This window comes from Salmo salar, chromosome ssa13, assembly GCF_905237065.1.
Source record: "Salmo salar chromosome ssa13, Ssal_v3.1, whole genome shotgun sequence".
Lineage (NCBI taxonomy): Eukaryota > Metazoa > Chordata > Actinopteri > Salmoniformes > Salmonidae > Salmo > Salmo salar.
In genome coordinates this window covers 7,467,931-7,488,299 of record NC_059454.1, presented here as the reverse complement: position 1 = coordinate 7,488,299, position 20,369 = coordinate 7,467,931, and the positions used below count along the sequence as shown (strand labels likewise).

Sequence of the window (20,369 nt, the reverse complement as noted above, 5' to 3'; positions counted from 1 at the left end):
GGGTTACGTCCCAAATGGCACCCTATTCCCTACATAGTGTATTATTTCTGGTCAAAAGTAGTGCACTATATCTAATCAAAAGTAGTGTAGTATATCTAATCAAAAGTAGTGTACTATATCTAATCAAAAGTAGTGCACTATATCTAATCAAAAGTAGTGTACTATATCTAATCAAAAGTAGTGCACTATATCTAATCAAAAGTAGTGCACTATATCTAATCAAAAGTAGTGCACTATATCTAATCAAACGTAGTGTACTATATCTAATCAAAAGTAGTGCACTATATCTAATCAAACGTAGTGCACTATATCTAATCAAAAGTAGTGTACTATATCTAATCAAAGGTAGTGCACTATATCTAATCAAACATAGTGTACTATATCTAATCAAAAGTAGTGCACTATATCTAATCAAAAGTAGTGTACTATATCTAATCAAAAGTAGTGTACTATATCTAATCAAAAGTAGTGCACTATTTCCAATCAAACGTAGTGCACTATATCTAATCAAAAGTAGTGCACTATATAGGGAATAGGGTGCCATTTGGGATGTCCTCCAAGTTGTACAGTGGCACGTGTTCAGACACGCATAACGATACGTAAACATTACATGCACAGAGGTGGAAAAGGAAGAAGTTGAACACAACACAGAGCACCAATAAAACGTGGATCAATATATATTTATCATCTCTAACGTAGAGTGTGATTTCATAACAATAAGACAGCGGCTGCGTTTAATACGGTGCCCTGTTTTCCTATATAGTGCACTTCTTTTGGCCATGGCTATAGGGGCTCATCAAAAGAAGGGTGCCGATTTAGCCACACACACACACACACACACACACACACACACACACACACACACACACACACACACACACACACACACACACACACACACACACACACACACACACACACACACACACACACACACACACACACACACACACACACACACTGCATCTTGTTGAACACTGTAGTACCTCAGTACAAGGTTTGGTAAGCCTCTTTTTTTCTTTCTCTTAGCAACAATAATCATCGTTATCACGTTGGTACAAAACAATTAAAATGTAGCAAAATATCAGACAGACGACATCTCAAATGGTACCCTAGTCCATAAACAGTCACCTACTTTTGACCAGAGCCCTTGCCATTTGGGATGCGACCCACCATTTGTGAAGTCCATCAGTGACAACAGTCATAATGTGAATATACTGTGTTTCTGTAGCTCATCGACTATGCTAGCTGGAAGACTCAGGGGTGCACCCCCCCCATAGGCCCTGGTGAAAAGTAGTGCACTACATAGGGAATAGGGTGCTAAAGTAGTGCACTACATAGGGAATAGAGTGCTAAAGTAGTGCACTACATAGGGAATAGAGTGCTAAAGTAGTGCACTACATAGGGATCAGAGTGCTAAAGTAGTGCACTACATAGGGAAAAGGGTGCTAAAGTAGTGCACTACATAGGGAAAAGGGTGCTAAAGTAGTGCACTACATAGGGAATAGGGTGCTAAAGTAGTGCACTACATAGGGAATAGGGTGCCGTTTGGGACACACACTCACCGGCCGTGGTTGTCGTCATCCGATCAAGATCAAGATTTGTCGCGTTTACACATGGTAACACCATGCCTCTTATCTGCCCACTGCATCCGCATTGTGATCGGATTCCCTGGTCCCTCCCTGTATGCAAATGAATCCAACCTGCCTTGGCCCTCCCTTATGACACAAGCTCTATAAATGAACAGAAAACAGCACACTTTTATATTTGGATCCCCCCCAGTACTGCTGCTCATTCCGTTCACCAGCTCCGGAGGTCTACGTCACCGGCCTTCTAGGCGTCACTGAACTGGATCGTCACCCACTCCTGGTTCCCATTCCCCCTGATTAGTAATTGTATATATGTGCCCTCTGTTCACCATTGTCTTGGTCGGTAAGTGTTCCCATGTCCGTTTGTCTTGTGAGTACCTGTGCTTTGTTATTTCGGCTTTCGTGCTGCGTGTATTGTGAACTCGTTATTATGGGTCATGTCCCGTGTATTGTTGTGCATTTGTTATTACGGGTCACGTCCCGTGTATTGTTGTGCATTTGTTATTACGGGTCACATTCCGTGTATTGTTGTGCATTTGATATTACGGGTCACGTCCCGTGTATTGTTGTGCATTTTGTTATTACGGGTCACGTCCTGTGTATTGTTGTGCTTTTGTTATTACGGGTCACGTCCCGTGTATTGTCGTGCATTTGTTATTATGGGTCACATCCCGTGTATTGTCGTAAATTTGTTATTACGGGTCACGTCCCGTGTATTGTTGTGCATTTGTTGTTAAGGGTCAAGTCCCGTGTATTGTTGTGCATTTGTCATTACGGGTCACGTCCCGTGAATTGTTGTGCATTTGTTATTACGGGTCACGTCCTGTGTATTGTTGTGCTTTTGTTATTACGGGTCACATTCCGTGTATTGTTGTGCATTTGATATTACGGGTCACGTCCCGTGTATTGTTGTGCATTTGTTATTACGGGTCACATTCCGTGTATTGTTGTGCATTTGATATTACGGGTCACGTCCCGTGTATTGTTGTGCATTTGATATTACGGGTCACGTCCCGTGTATTGTTGTGCATTTGTTATTACGGGTCACGTCCTGTGTATTGTTGTGCTTTTGTTATTACGGGTCACGTCCCGTGTATTGTCGTGCATTTGTTATTATGGGTCACATCCCGTGTATTGTCGTAAATTTGTTATTACGGGTCACGTCCAGTGTATTGTTGTGCATTTGTTGTTAAGGGTCAAGTCCCGTGTATTGTTGTGCATTTGTCATTACGGGTCACGTCCCGTGTATTGTTGTGCATTTGTTATTACGGGTCACGTCCCGTGTATTGTTGTGCATTTGTTGTTAAGGGTCAAGTCCCGTGTATTGTTGTGCATTTGTCATTACGGGTCACGTCCCGTGTATTGTTGTGCATTTGTTATTACGGGTCATGCCCCGTGTATTGTTGTGCATTTGTTATTACGGGTCACGTCCCGTGTATTGTTGTGCATTTGTCATTACGGGTCACGTCCCATGTATTGTTGTGCACTTGTTATTATGGGTCACATCCCGTGTCGTGTATTGCGGGTCTCGTCCAGTCTATTTATTAGAGGTTTCACCTCGCTCTTTTGTTTGGGTTACATCCATGTGTTATTGTATACGTGTTTGTTTTGGGCTTCGTCCTGTGCCTTTTCATGGCATGTTGTATATTTTGGGTGGAGTATTCAACTCCCACTATTACAAATTCCTGCGCCCGTCTCCAATCATTTATACAACAATAGTCAATAGTTTTATACTCTCCTCATAACAGCCTGTATAGTTAATAGTTTTACACTCTCCTCATTACAGCCCGTACAGTTAATAGTTTTACACTCTCCTCATTACAGCCCGTACAGTCAATAGTTTTACACTCTCCTCATTACAGCCCGTACAGTCAATAGTTTTACACTCTCCTCATTACAGCCCGTATAGTCAATAGTTTTACACTCTCCTCATTACAGCCCGTATAGTCAATAGTTTTACACTCTCCTCATTACAGCCCGTATAGTCAATAGTTTTACACTCTCCTCATTACAGCCCGTATAGTCAATAGTTTTACACTCTCCTCATTACAGCCCGTACAGTCAATAGTTTTACACTCTCCTCATTACAGCCTGTATAGTCAATAGTTTTACACTCTCCTCATAACAGCCTGTATTTGTTATCCAACCATTAGAGCCAGGGCGTAATACGCTACTGTTCCGATATCCTCCACTTGCCGTACAAATCAATAGCATTATATGGGCTCCCGAGTGGCACAGCTGTCTAAGGCACTGCGTCTCAGTGCAAGAGGTGTCACTACAGCCCCTGGTTCGAATCCAGGCTGTATCACATCCGGCTGTGATTGGGAGTCCCATAGTGCGGCGCACAATTGGGACAGCGTCGTCCGGGTTTGGACAGGGTAGGCCGTCATTGTAGATAAGAATTTGATCTTAACCGACTTGCCTTGATAAATAAAATATTCTCATATTTTAAAAACGGTTTTGTAGACGTAGGAGGTTGCGTCCAGGCAACTTATAGCAAGACGCGTAATCAAATTATTAAAATGGATAAAAGCATGTGAAGTCAACGGCTTTATAAAGGAATAACGTGTTAATATAAAAGTAGCCTAAAGTATCCTCCGTGTTGTGTATCGTATCCTCCGTGTTGTGTATCGCATCCTCCGTGTTGTGTATCGCATCCTCCGTGTTGTGTATCGCATCCTCCGTGTTGTGTATCGCATCCTCCGTGTTGTGTATCGCATCCTCCGTGTTGTGTATCACATCCTCCGTGTTGTGTATCACATCCTCCGTGTTGTGTATCGTATCCTTCGGGTTGTCATATTTGACAGTGGCCTCGTTCACGCTTACAGACACCTACAGTATGTAACTTTATGTGTCTGTTTGGACATATTCTGCACTTAATTGCTAGCGATTTGTCTGGAAAATGCTCAAAGAGTTACAGAATATAATAGAATTGTCACGTCCTGACCAGTAAAAGGGGTTATTTGTCATTGTAGGATGGTCAGGGCGTGGCAGGGGGTGTTGTTTTTGTGTGTTTTGGGGTTTGTTTGTTTCATGGGGATTTGTTCTAGTTTTCATTTTCTATGTTCATTTTCTATGTGTGGCCGAGTATGGGTTCCAATCAGAGGCAGGTGTCTTTCGTTGTCTCTGATTGGAAGCCATACTTAGGCAGCCTGTTTTTTCCTTTGGGTTTGTGGGTGGTTGTTTTTCGCATAGTCAATGTTACCTTAAGGAACTGTCGTGTGTAATTTTGTTAATTTTTGTTTAAGTGTTCACTTCATACGTTAAATAAGAAGATGAGCACTCAACACGCTGCGCCTTGGTCTATCCATTTCGACGCATGTGACAAGAATATAATAACATTAAAATGATTACATTATATTCCAGGAGTCCAATTCTTAGATAGGCCTTAACAGTACCAAATGATTTTTATTTTGATATGCAGGGAGAACGACCATGCTTTGGTTTGTTCCAAATCATTGATTAGTTATAATTCAGTAACAGAGTCTCTTTCACTCATCGAGGGTTGATAGACTGATATAACAGTATTACAGAATTTAAACTGAACTAAAAATGTATTGGGGATGCATGAGATGGACTACGATGGAGTTGCAACAGGAGAGAGCAGTTCACGACAAGGTATAATGTGGAGGCCTGATGTTCCCCTGTACCTTTAGATCAAGGTATAATGTGGAGGCCTAACTTCCATAGACAAGCCACTGTAATATAATACCACTGCACACTTTTCATATGTGATATATAAACTGAATTAGCCTATTCACAGCAGCTTTCCCTTAATATTACCACAGCACTGTCCAGAATGAACGGTGGGCGGGTGTGGGATGGTCACCCAATACCGCATCCAGCTCTGAAGAAACTGGACACTGAGTTCTTCTGTTCCCATCCAGCTCTGAAGAAACTAGACACTGGGTTCTTCCGTTCCCATCCACATCTGAAGAAACTGGACACTGGGTTCTTCTGTTCCCATCCAGCTCTGAAGAAACTGGACACTGGGTTCTTCTGTTCCCATCCACATCTGAAGAAACTGGACACTGGGTTCTTCTGTTCCCATCCAGCTCTGAAGAAACTGGACACTGGGTTCCTCCGTTCCCATCCACATCTGAAGAAACTGGACACTGGGTTCTTCTGTTCCCATCCAGATCTGAAGAAACTGGACACTGGGTTCTTCCGTTCCCATCCAGATCTGAAGAAACTGGACACTGGGTTCTTCCGTTCCCATGCAGATCTGAAGAAACTGGACACTGGGTTCTTCTGTTCCCATCCAGCTCTGAAGAAACTGGACACTGGGTTCTTCTGTTCCCATCCAGCTCTGAAGAAACTGGACACTGGGTTCTTCTTTTCCCATCCAGATCTGAAGAAACTGGACACTGGGTTCTTCTGTTCCCATCCAGATCTGAAAAAGACGGTCGAGTTTCCAACTTGGAATTCTGAGTTGGATGACCGTTCGAAAACAATTTTTCCCAGTTGTAGCTCCAAGTTGTCTTGAACGCACTGACATCAGAAGCCGGAGATATCCAAGTTCCCGAATTCCGAGTTGCCAGTTGTTTTGAATGCGGCATTACTACCTCAACTGGCCTGTGTGATTTATTTGAGAGAACGGGACAACCGTAACGTTGGCCAAATGTATACGCTTTCGTTGTCAGGATACGTTGACACTTCAAGGCCGTATCCGTACTAGATGCATCTTTGACTACCTCTGGAAGTGGTCAGGAAGAGCTAATCAAAATCAAATCGCAATGTGTCTTTTGATTGTCTACACCTGTCGACAAATGTGGGCACAATCAGAATGTGGACAAGATCAGGACAACAGACGCATGTTAGAACCAAGTATAAACAGGGCTAAAGATGGATGCTTGGTTATGATGGTGTAAACAGGGCTAAATGCTTGGTTATGATGGTGTAAACAGGGCTAAATGCTTGGTTATAATGGTGTAAACAGGGCTAAATGCTTGGTTATGATGGTGTAAACAGGGCTAAATGCTTGGTTATGATGGTGTAAACAGGGCTAAATGCTTGGCTATGATGGTGTAAACAGGGCTAAATGCTTGGTTATGATGGTGTAAACAGGGCTAAATGCTTGGCTATGATGGTGTAAACAGGGCTAAATGCTTGGTTATGATGGTGTAAACAGGGCTAAATGCTTGGATATGATGGTGTAAACAGGGCTAAATGCGTGGTTATGATGTTGTAATAAGACCTATGTGAGTTAAGCTACAAGGGTTACAATATAAATATCCCTTCTGCTGCGCTGATAGAATATACTAAATATACATCTCAGAAAGGATAAATATATTAAATGTATTTTTTGTTAAATGTTTGTGTGATGTTATTTGTTTTCCCTTTAACTGTTATTCCTGTGGTAAAGTCACGACTCATGTTGCTAACTAGTAACCGGTATTCCTGTGGTAAAGTCACGACTCATGTTGCTAACTAGTAACCGGTATTCCTGTGGTAAAGTCACGACTCATGTTGCTAACTAGTAACCGGTATTCCTGTGGTAAAGTCACGACTCATGTTGCTATCTAGTAACCGGTATTCCTGTGGTAAAGTCACGACTCTTGTTGCTAACTAGTAACCGGTATTCCTGTGGTAAAGTCACGACTCATGTTGCTAACTAGTAACTGGTATTCCTGTGGTAAAGTCACGACTCATGTTGCTAACTAGTAACCGGTATTCCTGTGGTAAAGTCACGACTCATGTTGCTAACTAGTAACTGGTATTCCTGTGGTAAAGTGACAGACCTCACATTTGATCCCAATGCTACTGTTGAACTTGAGGAATATGGCAGCATGAACACTTTCAGGTTCAGAATGTGTAGAAATAGATGTAATGTAATTTGTTGACATTATGGGTGTCATTTCTTCTTCCCGTGAGGGTAAATACCAGGATTGTTACTGATTATGAGTGTGTGTGGGGTCAGTGCTATAGGGGGTCACAGGACATACCTAAGCCTTTACCACATCATATCGCTCTTAATTTCTCTCTCATCTTCTTTCTTTCCATCTCTGCTCCCTTTAAATGTCTTAATTTGTCTCTCCTTCATCCCCCCCCCCGTGCTTCGACACCTGCATTGCTTGCTGTTTGGGGTTTTAGGCTGGGTTTCTGTACAGCACTTTGTGACATCAGCTGACATAAGAAGGGCTTTATAAATACATTTGATTTGATTGATTGATTGATTGAATGATTGATGTCCAGTCTTCAGTCCTAGTAGGTGGGGCTCCTGTCCCAGTGGACGTGGCAGGGGTCTGGTCCTAGTTCTGCTGCACCAGGCGTCGGTAGTGTGGCATGATGGTGCTCTCAGGCAGGTACAGAGCCATCTCCAGGGCAACAAGGATCGTGAACTCAAACGGGATCAACTCTCGCCGACTGATACGGAAACGCTCCTCCAGTTTCTACAGTAGAAGAGTTTAGAAGAGATGAGAGAGAGATAAGAGAGAGAGAGGAGAGGAGAGAGTGAAGAGAGAGAAGAGAGAGGAGGGAAAGAAGAGAGAGGAGAGAGTGAAGAGAGAGAAGAGAGAGGAGAGAGTGAAGAGAGAGAAGAGAGAGGAGGGAAAGAAGAGTGAGTGAGAGAGAGAGTGAGAGAGAGAGCGAGAGAGAGAGAGAGACAGCGAGAGAGAGGAGAGGAAAACAGAGGATGACTTTAAGGGCTATTAAAGAGCTAGGAGGTAACCTATTCCCTAGTACACAATGCACTACTTTTGGCCAGAGCCACATAGTAAATAGGGTGCCATTTTAGATTTGCCCTTAGATATCTGTCCATTCAATTCAAGGGGCTTTATTGGCATGTGAAACATCTGTTAACATTGCCAAAGCAAGTGAAGTAGATAATATACAAAAGTGAAATAAACAATAAAAATGAACAGTCTCAGGGTCAGTTTCCACACACTACAGGAAAATCTGAGGTTTAGCAATATAAACTCTTATATAATGTCCCTACTAACTGCTGCTTTGTGTAAGAAAAACATGAGGGCCATGTGGGTCAGAGGGGCCATGGGGGTCAGAGGGGCCATGGGGGTCAGAGGGGCCAGAGAGGCCATGGGGGTCAGAGGGGCCAGAGAGGCCATGGGGGTCAGAGGGGCCAGAGAGGCCATGGGGGTCAGAGGGGCCATGGGGGTCAGAGGGGCCATGGGGGTCAGAGGGGCCATGGGGGTCAGAGGGGCCAGGAGAGGCCATGGGGGTCAGAGGGGCCATGGAGGTCAAAGGGGCCATGGGGGTCAGAGGGGCCATGGGGGTCAGAGGGGCCATGGGGGTCAGAGGGGCCATGGGGGTCAGAGGGGCCATGGGGGTCAGAGGGGCCATGGGGGTCAGAGGGGCCATGGGGGTCAGAGGGGCCATGGGGGTCAGAGGGGCCATGGGGGTCAGAGGGGCCAGAGGGGCCATGGGGGTCAGAGGGGCCATGGGGGGTCAGAGGGGCCATGGGGGTCAGAGGGGCCATGGGGGCCATGGGGGTCAGAGGGGCCATGGAGGTCAGAGGGGCCATGGGGGTCAGAGGGGCCATGGGGGTCAGAGGGGCCATGGGGGCCATGGGGGTCAGAGGGGCCATGGGGGTCAGAGAAGGGAACAGCCTCAAGTAACAAAAGGAAACCCTAAACAACGGAGCAACATGACTATTCTCAAATGGAAAATGTTTCCCAGAATACACCTGTTGTTGGGATTAGAAAGAACTCTGAACGGAGGTTGTTAGTTTAGTCCAGGAGCTTAACGTTGGTCCAGCAACAAGCTCTCAAAGAAAACACAACAAAACAGCCAATAAACACATAAAGGGAACAGTAATAATATCCACGTACATCTATGAGCTGTGTTACGTCTTGCTTCTTGAGGTCGCTGCTGATCTTAGCGGCGAGGAGCACGCAGGCGGCGGACACCAACTTCCTGTTGTGTTTGTTGAGTCGCCCCTGGAGGACCAGCTTCTCAAAGTACACAAACGCCATCGCCACGGTGACCGGCTGCAGTCCGCAGTCATCACCCACCGTACGTATCTCCCTTTTCAGACTGGAGGAGAGTGAGAGAGAGAGAGAGAGAGAGAGAGAGAGAGAGAGAGAGTGAAAGAGAGAGAGAGAGTGAGAGAGAGTGAGAGAGTGAGAGAGAGAGAGTGAGAGAGAGAGAAAGAGAGAGAGAGTGTGAGAGAGAGTGTGAGAGAGAGTGTGAGAGAGAGAGAGTGTGAGAGAGAGAGAGAGAGAGAGAGAGAGAGAGAGAGAGAGAGTGTGAGTGTGAGAGTGAGAGAGAGAGTGTGAGAGAGAGAGTGACAGAGAGAAAGAGAGAGAGAGAAAGAGAGAGAGAGTGTGTGAGAGAGAGAGTGTGTGTGAGAGTGAGAGTTTGAGAGTGAGAGAGTGAGAGAGAGAGAGAGAGAGAGAGATCAATTTAATATGGGTTTCTATTTTAACAAACCTAACTCAATGGTCAATCTAAACGCAAGCGGTGGCGCTATAGGTCCAGTGGTGTGTCCGAAATATTGTTGCGATTTTCACTATCACCAATTATAGGCGCGCTTGCTGGCGTTGCCGCGAAAAGGGCCAGGTTTTTATGAATAAACAAGTTTGTGGGTGTGTTGAGGCTTGGTCTCTCACTGGCCAATCAGAACGCGTTCCATGGCGAAATATGTGATTGTTTCAAGTTGTGTATTTAGTTGTGTTTTTTTTGTTGTATTTTATGTGTTGCCTTGGAAACAACTCCAATTCCAATGTTAGAAACAAAAAATTAAATGTAAACATCTTTGCAAAATATATTATCTTGTCATTTTAAGTGAGATACAGTGAAGCAGGACATGAAATTAAATTGCATTTTATTAATTATTGATAAGGTCTTAAGAATAATATTAAAAATTAAATGAAACAACAACTTGTTTTAAATAGGCTGTCACACACACACACACACACACAACTGTAGTATACCTCCTGATCTTGCTGAGAGTCAGCTTGACTTGAGGAAACTTCTCTTTAAACGTCTCATTCATGTCCTTCTTCAGATCAGATGGCTTCACGTACTCTATCACTGTCGTCTAGAGTGAGGGAGAGAGAGGGGGAGGAGAGAGGGAGAGAGGGAGGGAGAGAGAGAGGAGGGAGAGGAGAGAGGGAGGGAGGGGAGAGAGAGGGAGGGAGAGGAGAGAGGGAGGGGAAGAGAGAGAAGGGGTAGGGGGAGGAGAAAGGGAGAGAGAGAGGGAGGGGAAGAGAGAGAGGGAGGTAGCGGGAGGAGATAGGGAGAGAGAGGGAGGGAGAGAGAGGGAGGAGGTAGGGGAAGAGAGAGAGAGGGAGGTAGGTAGGGGTAGGAGAGAGGGAGAGAGATAGGGAGGGGAAGAGAGAGAGGGAGGTAGGGGCGGAGAGAGGGAGAGAGAGAGGGAGGGGAAGAGAGAGAGGGGGTAGGGGGGAGGAGATAGGCAGAGAGAGAGGGAGGTAGGGGGTAGGAGAGAGGGAGAGAGAGAGGGAGGGGAAGAGAGAGAGGGAGGTAGGGGCGGAGAGAGGGAGAGAGAGAGGGAGGGGAAGAGAGAGAGGGGGTAGGGGGGAGGAGATAGGCAGAGAGAGAGGGAGGTAGGGGTAGGAGAGAGGGAGAGAGAGAGGGGGTAGGGGGAGGAGATAGGGAGAGAGAGAGGGAGGGGAAGAGAGAGAGGGAGGTAGGTAGGGGTAGGAGAGAGGGAGAGAGATAGGGAGGGGAAGAGAGAGAGGGAGGTAGGGGCGGAGAGAGGGAGAGAGAGAGGGAGGGGAAGAGAGAGAGGGAGGTAGGGGCGGAGAGAGGGAGAGAGAGAGGGAGGGGAAGAGAGAGAGGGGGTAGGGGGGAGGAGATAGGCAGAGAGAGAGGGAGGTAGGGGGTAGGGAGAGAGGGAGAGAGAGAGGGGGGTAGGGGGGAGGAGATAGGGAGAGAGAGAGGGAGGGGAAGAGAGAGAGGGAGGTAGGTAGGGGTAGGAGAGAGGGAGAGAGATAGGGAGGGGAAGAGAGAGAGGGAGGTAGGGGGCGGAGAGAGGGAGAGAGAGAGGGAGGGGAAGAGAGAGAGGGAGGTAGGGGCGGAGAGAGGGAGAGAGAGAGGGAGGGGAAGAGAGAGAGGGGGTAGGGGGAGGAGATAGGCAGAGAGAGAGGGAGGTAGGGGTAGGAGAGAGGGAGAGAGAGAGGGAGGGGAAGAGAGAGAGGGGGTAGGGGTAGGAGAGAGGGAGGGGAAGAGAGAGAGGGGGTAGGGGGAGGAGATAGGGAGAGAGAGAGGGAGGGGAAGAGAGAGAGGGAGGTAGGTAGGGGTAGGAGAGAGATAGAGAGAAAATATTCATCAATAACTCTATAACGTTTTTAATTTGGCCCAATAAAAGAAAACCCATGATGGAATCTAATAACAATGGTAGCTTTGCATGAATGGACTGTGTATAGTAGTAAAATAAACCTTTACATTATATATGGTTATAAATATGTCTTCACAGTGTACAGTCTGCTAGAGGCCATTCCATACAGTCTGGGAAGTTGAACTATTCTAGTTTACTCCAAAGCACCTGTCTACAGAGACAAGGCCAAGACGTCTGTCTAGCGATTAGAACCCTGTCTAGTGATTAGAACACTGTCTAGTGATTAGAACACTGTCTAGGGATTAGAACACTGTCTAGGGATTAGAACCCTGTCTAGGGATTAGAACCCTGTCTAGGGATTAGAACCCTGTCTAGCGATTAGAACCCTGTCTAGGGATTAGAACCCTGTCTAGCGATTAGAACACTGTCTAGCGATTAGAACACTGTCTAGCGATTAGAACACTGTCTAGCAATTAGAACACTGTCTAGCAATTAGAACACTGTCTAGGGATTAGAACCCTGTCTAGCGATTAGAACCCTGTCTAGCGATTAGAACACTGTCTAGCAATTAGAACACTGTCGAGCAATTAGAACACTGTCTAGCAATTAGAACACTGTCTAGTGATTAGAACACTGTCTAGCGATTAGAACCCTTGTCTAGCGATTAGAACCCTGTCTAGCGATTAGAACCCTGTCTAGTGATTAGAACACTGTCTAGCAATTAGAACACTGTCTAGTGATTAGAACAATGTCTAGTGATTAGAACCATGTCTAGTGATTAGAACAGTGTGATTATATTCAGAATTCTAAGTTCAACATGACTGTCATAAGCGTCGTTGTATGTAGACCAAAACGCAGCGGGTATGTGAATGCTCATCTTCCTTTTATTGAAGAAAAAAAATAACAAAACACTTACACAACACAAACGACAAAAAACAGTCCTGTAAGGTGCTCAGACTATACACGGAAACAACCACCCACAAACACAAGAGAAAATTAACCCACTTAAATGTGGCCTCCAATTAGAAGCAACAACAACCAGCTGTCGTTCCCAAAACTAACATAGGTATAGAAAAACTAGAAAACCCACATAGAAATAGAAAACATAGAACATAAACCAAAAACCCCGAAACACACTAAACAAACACCCCCTGCCACGCCCTGACCCAAACTACAATAACAAATAACCCCTTTTACTGGTCAGGACGTGACAATGACTGGAGAATAACAGTGTAGCCCCCCCCGAAACTAAATCAATGGCAGCTACAGGTTAAATGGGCTACAGGTTAAATGTTGAAAGCAGTTACCACAGGTCAACGAGCAGTTGACTGAGGAGTTAAAGGGATTTCCCCCATGATGTGACTATAAACCTAATAATAAATCTAACAACATCTATCTAGGCTGTGTTTATATAACTCAATGTCTATATAAACTCAGCAAAAAAAGAAACGTCCCTTTTTCAGGACCCTGTCTTTCAAAGATAATTCATAAAAATCCAAATAACTTCACAGATCTTCATTGTAAAGGGTTTAAACACTGTTTCCCATGCTTGTTCAATGAACCTTAAACAATTAAAGAAGCAGCAGCTGTGGAACGGTCATTAAGACACGAACAGCTTACAGACGGTAGGCAATTAAGGTCACAGTTATGAAAACGTAGGACACTAAAGAGGCCTTTCTACTGACTCTGAAAAACACCAAAAGAAAGATGCCCAGGGTCCCTGCTCATCTGTGTGAACATGCCGTAGGCATGTTGCAAGGAGGCATGAGGACTGCAGATGTGGCCAGGGCAATAAATTGCAATGTCTGTACTGTGAGACGCCTAAGACAGCGCTACAGGGAAACAGGATGGACAGCTGATCATCCTCGCAGTGGCAGACCACGTGTAACAACACCTGCACAGGATCGGTACAGCTGAACATCACACCTGCGGGACAGGTACAGGATGGCAACAACAACTGCCTGAGTTACACCAGGAACGCACAATCCCTCCATCAGTGTTCAGACTGTCCGCAGTAGGCTGAGAGAGGCTGGACTGAGGGCTTGTAGGCCTGTTGTAAGGCAGGTCCTCACCAGACATCACCGGCAACAACGTCGCCTATGGGCACAAACCCACCGTTGCTGGACCAGACAGGACTGGCAAAAAGTGCTCTTCACTGACGAGTCGCAGTTTTGTCTCACCAGGGGTGATGGTCGGATTCGCGTTTATCGTTGAAGGAATGAGCGTTACACCGAGGCCTGTAATCTGGAGTGGGATCGATTTGGAGGTGGAGGGTCCGTCATGGTCTGGGGCGGTGTGTCACAGCATCAACAGACTGAGCTTGTTGTCATTGCAGGCAATCTCCCTCCCTACCATGTATGAGGCGAAGATCAGGACTCTCTTGTGTTTCCCACAGGGCCACTGGGGGTCACTCAGAAGGTTGGGGTCATAGTCTCCAATGTCATCCACACCTGGAGAGTTACAGAAAATACATTAACATTAGATCACACACACACACACACACACACACACACACACACACACACACACACACACACACACACACACACACACACACACACACACACACACACACACACACGCACACACACACGCACACACACACGCACACACACACACGCACACACACACACACTTGGGAAATGAAGTGAAAATGGACCATCATTTTATTATTGACCTCAAACCTGATAGAAACCCAGCTATACAAATAAATAACATAATTCATAAAGTCCTCATCAGACAGAGAGACAGCCAGGAGAACAACGACCATCATAAAGTCCTCCTCAGACAGAGAGACAGCCAGGAGAACAACGACCATCATAAAGTCCTCCTCAGACAGAGAGACAGCCAGGAGAACAACGACCATCATAAAGTCCTCCTCAGACAGAGAGACAGCCAGGAGAACAACGACCATCATAAAGTCATCCTCAGACAGAGAGACAGCCAGGAGAACAACGACCATCATAAAGTCATCCTCAGACAGAGAGACAGCCAGGAGAACAACGACCATCATAAAGTCATCCTCAGACAGAGAGACAGCCAGGAGAACAACGACCATCATAAAGTCATCCTCAGACAGAGAGACAGCCAGGAGAACAACGACCATCATAAAGTCCTCCTCAGACAGAGAGACAGCCAGGAGAACAACGACCATCATAAAGTCATCCTCAGACAGAGAGACAGCCAGGAGAACAACGACCATCATAAAGTCCTCCTCAGACAGAGAGACAGCCAGGAGAACAACGACCATCATAAAGTCCTCCTCAGACAGAGAGACAGCCAGGAGAACAACGACCATCATAAAGTCATCCTCAGACAGAGAGACAGCCAGGAGAACAACGACCATCATAAAGTCATCCTCAGACAGAGAGACAGCCAGGAGAACAACGACCATCATAAAGTCCTCCTCAGACAGAGAGACAGCCAGGAGAACAACGACCATCATAAAGTCCTCCTCAGACAGAGAGACAGCCAGGAGAACAACGACCATCATAAAGTCATCCTCAGACAGAGAGACAACCAGGAGAACAACGACCATCATAAAGTCCTCCTCAGACAGAGAGACAGCCAGGAGAACAACGACCATCATAAAGTCCTCCTCAGACAGAGAGACAGCCAGGAGAACAACGACCATCATAAAGTCATCCTCAGACAGAGAGACAGCCAGGAGAACAACGACCATCATAAAGTCCTCCTCAGACAGAGAGACAGCCAGGAGAACAACGACCATCATAAAGTCATCCTCAGACAGAGAGACAGCCAGGAGAACAACGACCATCATAAAGTCCTCCTCAGACAGAGAGACAGCCAGGAGAACAACGACCATCATAAAGTCCTCCTCAGACAGAGAGACAGCCAGGAGAACAACGACCATCATAAAGTCCTCCTCAGACAGAGAGACAGCCAGGAGAACAACGACCATCATAAAGTCATCCTCAGACAGAGAGACAGCCAGGAGAACAACGACCATCATAAAGTCCTCCTCAGACAGAGAGACAGCCAGGAGAACAACGACCATCATAAAGTCATCCTCAGACAGAGAGACAGCCAGGAGAACAACGAACATCAATCATAAAGTCCTCCTCAGACAGAGAGACAACCAGGAGAACAACGAACATCATTCATAAAGTCCTCCTCAGACAGAGAGACAGCCAGGAGAACATCGACCATCTGACAGTCAGTTACACCAGCTACCAGGTCTGTATACATCCACGCTGTGTGTAACATTACTGTTCACTCACAATTCACCTGGATATCAGTGTTGTCGACACACCGGGGGCTGAGTCCCAAATGGCACCCCATTCCCTATGCGCTCTGGTCAAAAGTAGTGCATTACAAAGGGAATAGGGTACCATTTAGGAGGCATCTTGTATTCACCATCAGCTGTCTCTGATGAGCGGGGTGGAGAACACAGCTAGCAGTGTTGTAATTATCACCATCTGTGGTACGCATACGAGAAGTCTCCCCCCTCTCACACGCTCCCTCTCTCCCTCTCTCAGGCCATGCTGATCACTGCCGAGTGCTGACAGTCTGTCTCTCAGCACAGAGAGAGGAGTAGCCAGTCACTCTCTCGCTGTTTCAATTTGAAATTCAATTTCACTATCTAGACCACAGCAGCAACACCCCTCTGTTAATCACTAAGCTTCATCAGAGGTGGAGAAAAGCAGGACGTTCCAGCTCTCTCTCTCTTCTCCATCACATTCTACCCCTGGCCTGGGTCAGAAGAACCAGCATGGTAGCATGGTGCAGTAGCACCAGAATGGTAGCATGGTACAGTAGAACCAGCATGGTACAGTAGAACCAGCATGGTAGCATGGTGCAGTAGAACCAGCATGGTAGCATGGTTCAGTAGAACCAGCATGGTAGCATGGTAGCATGGTACAGTAGAACCAGCATGGTAGCATGGTGCAGTAGAACCAGCATGGTAGAATGGTACAGTAGAACCAGCATGGTGCAGTAGAACCAGCATGGTAGAATGGTGCAGTAGAACCAGCATGGTAGCATGGTGCAGTAGAACCAGCATGGTGCAGTAGAACCAGCATGGTACAGTAGAACCAGCATGGTAGCATGGTGCAGTAAAACAAGCATGGTAGCATGGTGCAGTAGAACCTGCATGGTAGCATGGTAGCAGGGTGCAGTAGAACCAGCATGGTAGCATGGTACAGTAGAACCAGCATGGTAGCATGGTACAGTAGAACCAGCATGGTAGCATGGTGCAGTAGAACCAGCATGGTAGCATGGTACAGTAGAACCAGCATGGTAGAATGGTACAGTAGAACCAGCATGGTAGCATGGTAGCATGGTGCAGTAGAACCAGCATGGTAGCATGGTGCAGTAGAACCAGCATGGTAGCATGGTGCAGTAGAACCAGCATGGTAGCATGGTGCAGTAGAACCAGCATGGTGCAGTAGAACCAGCATGGTAGGATGGTGCAGTAGACCAGCATGGTAGCATGGTGCAGTAGAACCAGCATGGTGCAGTAGAACCAGCATGGTCGCATGGTGCAGTAGAACCAGCATGGTAGCATGGTACAGTAGAACCAGCATGGTAGCATGGTGCAGTAGAACCAGCATGGTAGAATGGTGCAGTAGAACCAGCATGGTAGAATGGTGCAGTAGAACCAGCATGGTAGCATGGTGCAGTAGAACCAGCATGGTAGCATGGTAGCAGGGTGCAGTAGAACCAGCATGGTAGCATGGTACAGTAGAACCAGCATGGTAGCATGGTACAGTAGAACCAGCATGGTAGCATGGTGCAGTAGAACAGCATGGTAGCATGGTACAGTAGAACCAGCATGGTAGCATGGTAGCATGGTGCAGTAGAACCAGCATGGTAGCATGGTGCAGTAGAACCAGCATGGTAGCATGGTGCAGTAGAACCAGCATGGTAGAATGGTGCAGTAGAACCAGCATGGTAGGATGGTGCAGTAGAACCAGCATGGTAGCATGGTAGCAGGGTGCAGTAGAACCAGCATGGTAGCATGGTACAGTAGAACCAGCATGGTAGCATGGTACAGTAGAACCAGCATGGTAGCATGGTGCAGTAGAACAGCATGGTAGCATGGTACAGTAGAACCAGCATGGTAGAATGGTACAGTAGAACCAGCATGGTAGCATGGTAGCATGGTGCAGTAGAACCAGCATGGTAGCATGGTGCAGTAGAACCAGCATGGTAGCATGGTGCAGTAGAACCAGCATGGTGCAGTAGAACCAGCATGGTAGGATGGTGCAGTAGACCAGCATGGTAGCATGGTGCAGTAGAACCAGCATGGTAGCATGGAGCTGTAGAACCAGCATGGTAGCATGGTGCAGTAGAACCAGCATGGTAGGATGGTGCAGTAGAACCAGCATGGTAGCATGGTGCAGGAGAACCAGCATGGTGCAGTAGAACCAGCATGGTAGCATGGTGCAGTAGAACCAGCATGGTGCAGTAGAACCAGCATGGTAGCATGGTGCAGTAGAACCAGCATGGTAGCATGGTACAGTAGAACCAGCATGGTAGCATGGTGCAGTAGAACCAGCATGGTAGAATGGTGCAGTAGAACCAGCATGGTAGCATGGTGCAGTAGAACCAGCATGGTAGCATGGTGCAGTAGAACCAGCATGGTAGCATGGTGCAGTAGAACCAGCATGGTAGCATGGTGCAGTAGAACCAGCATGGTGCAGTAGAACCAGCATGGTAGCATGGTACAGTAGAACCAGCATGGTAGAATGGTACATGGTGCAGTAGAACCAGCATGGTAGCATGGTACATGGTGCAGTAGAACCAGCATGGTAGCATGGTGCATGGTGCAGTAGAACCAGCATGGTAGCATTGTACATTGTGCAGTAGAGGGCATAACCCTGTGGAAAGCAGGTACAGTCATTCTACAGTATGATAACAGCTCCAATCTGCCCTCTGATGAACTAGGAATGTTCACCATATTGCTAAAGGTGCAACCAACATCCATTCCTATGATGCACCCGGGTCAAATACCTAAATCCAGTCCCACGTTGGAGTTAAGCCTAGATGGGGTGAGGTTTCTGGGGATGCTGTTCCGGGTCACCTGGGTGAGGGGCACCTGCAGGGTGATGTCCACCGAGGGAGTCTTCTGGCGGACCAGAGCGTTTGTCGGGTACAGGAACTGGGCGTACGACACCGTCTGGGGAGGGATGTCAATCAATCAATCAATCAATCAAATCAATCAATCAAATCAATCAATCAATCAAACAGGAGATGGACGGAAAACACCATGAGGGGAGGAGGAAGAAAACAAGTGATAGGGACAACAATACACAGCCTAGCATAGCACAGAAAAACAGCAGTCTATCGTAGCATAGTAAACAGCACAGTCTAGCGTAGCATAGTAAACAGCACAGTCTAGCGTAGCATAGTAAACAGCACAGTCTAGCGTAGCACAGTAAAACAGCACAGCCTAGCGTAGCACAGTAAAACAGCACAGCCTAGTGTAGCACAGTAAAACAGCACAGCCAAGTGTAGCACAGTAAAACAGCACAGCCTAGCATAGCACAGTTAAACAGCACAGCCTAGCGTAGCACAGTAAAACAGCACAGGGAAGCAAAACACAGCACAGTGTGAAACAGCATGGTGCTGTATAGTTCCTAACCCTGTTGACTAATACTGGGGTGGCAGGGTAGCCTAGTGGTTAGAGCGTTGGACTAGTAACCGAAAGGTTGCAAGATCAAATCCCCGAGCTGACAAGGTAAACAATCTGTTGTTCTGCTGCTGATCAAGGCAGTTAACCTACTGTTCCTAGGCCATCATTGTAAATAAGAATTTGTTCTTAACTGACTTGCCTAGTTAAATAAAGGGTAATTACTTAAATATCAAAAGTACAAGTATAAATCATTTTAACTTCCTCATATTAAGCAAACCAGACGGACACTTTTTCTCTTTTTTTTAAATGTATTTACGGATCGCCAAGGCCGCACTCCAACTCTCATACATAATTGACAAACGAAGGATGTGTTTAGTGAGTCTGCCAGATCAGAGGCAGTAGGGAAGATTGACTGTGAATTAGACCATTTTCCTGTCCTGCTAAGCATTCAAAATGTAACGAGTACTTTTCGGTATGAGGTAAAATGTATGGAGTAAAAAGTACATTATTGTCTTTAGGAATGTAGTGAAGTAAAAGTTGTCAAAAATATAAATAGTAAAGTACAGATACCCCCCCAAAAACGACTTAAGAAGTACTTTAAAGTATTTTTTACTTAAGTACTTTACACCACTGAGTAAAAGGGGGGTTGCTATGGTTACCTCCCAAATGGCACCTTATTCCCTACATAGTCCACTATAGGGTCTGGTCAAAAGTAAGAATGGAATATAATCTAAACCATCTCTCGTTTTGGGGGCACCCCCCCCTGGAATATAATCTAAGCCATCTCTTGTTTTGGGGGCACTCCCCCCCGGAATATAATATAGGATTTCTAGCTACGTATCATATGTACTAAGATGTTCTAATGAACCTAAAACCAATGGGTTACATCGTACCTGGGACTATGATACATGGAGATAGACCAGGA

At 46.2% G+C, this 20,369-nt stretch overlaps 1 protein-coding gene across 1 annotated transcript in view; it reads right to left on the bottom strand.

Annotated features, from left to right (window-relative positions):
- Positions 1-2,055: 2,055 nt before the first annotated feature.
- cables2b (Cdk5 and Abl enzyme substrate 2b) overlaps positions 2,056-20,369 on the bottom strand; it is a 71,311-nt gene continuing 52,997 nt past the window's right edge. Inside the window, exons 5-9 of the mRNA XM_045692864.1 lie at positions 18,823-18,988; positions 14,200-14,297; positions 10,481-10,587; positions 9,377-9,581; positions 2,056-7,981 (exon numbers count right to left, since the gene is read on the bottom strand). Of these exons, the coding sequence (XP_045548820.1) occupies positions 7,841-7,981; positions 9,377-9,581; positions 10,481-10,587; positions 14,200-14,297; positions 18,823-18,988 (717 nt within the window). The 3' untranslated portion in view covers positions 2,056-7,840. The remainder of the gene's footprint in view (positions 7,982-9,376; positions 9,582-10,480; positions 10,588-14,199; positions 14,298-18,822; positions 18,989-20,369) is intronic.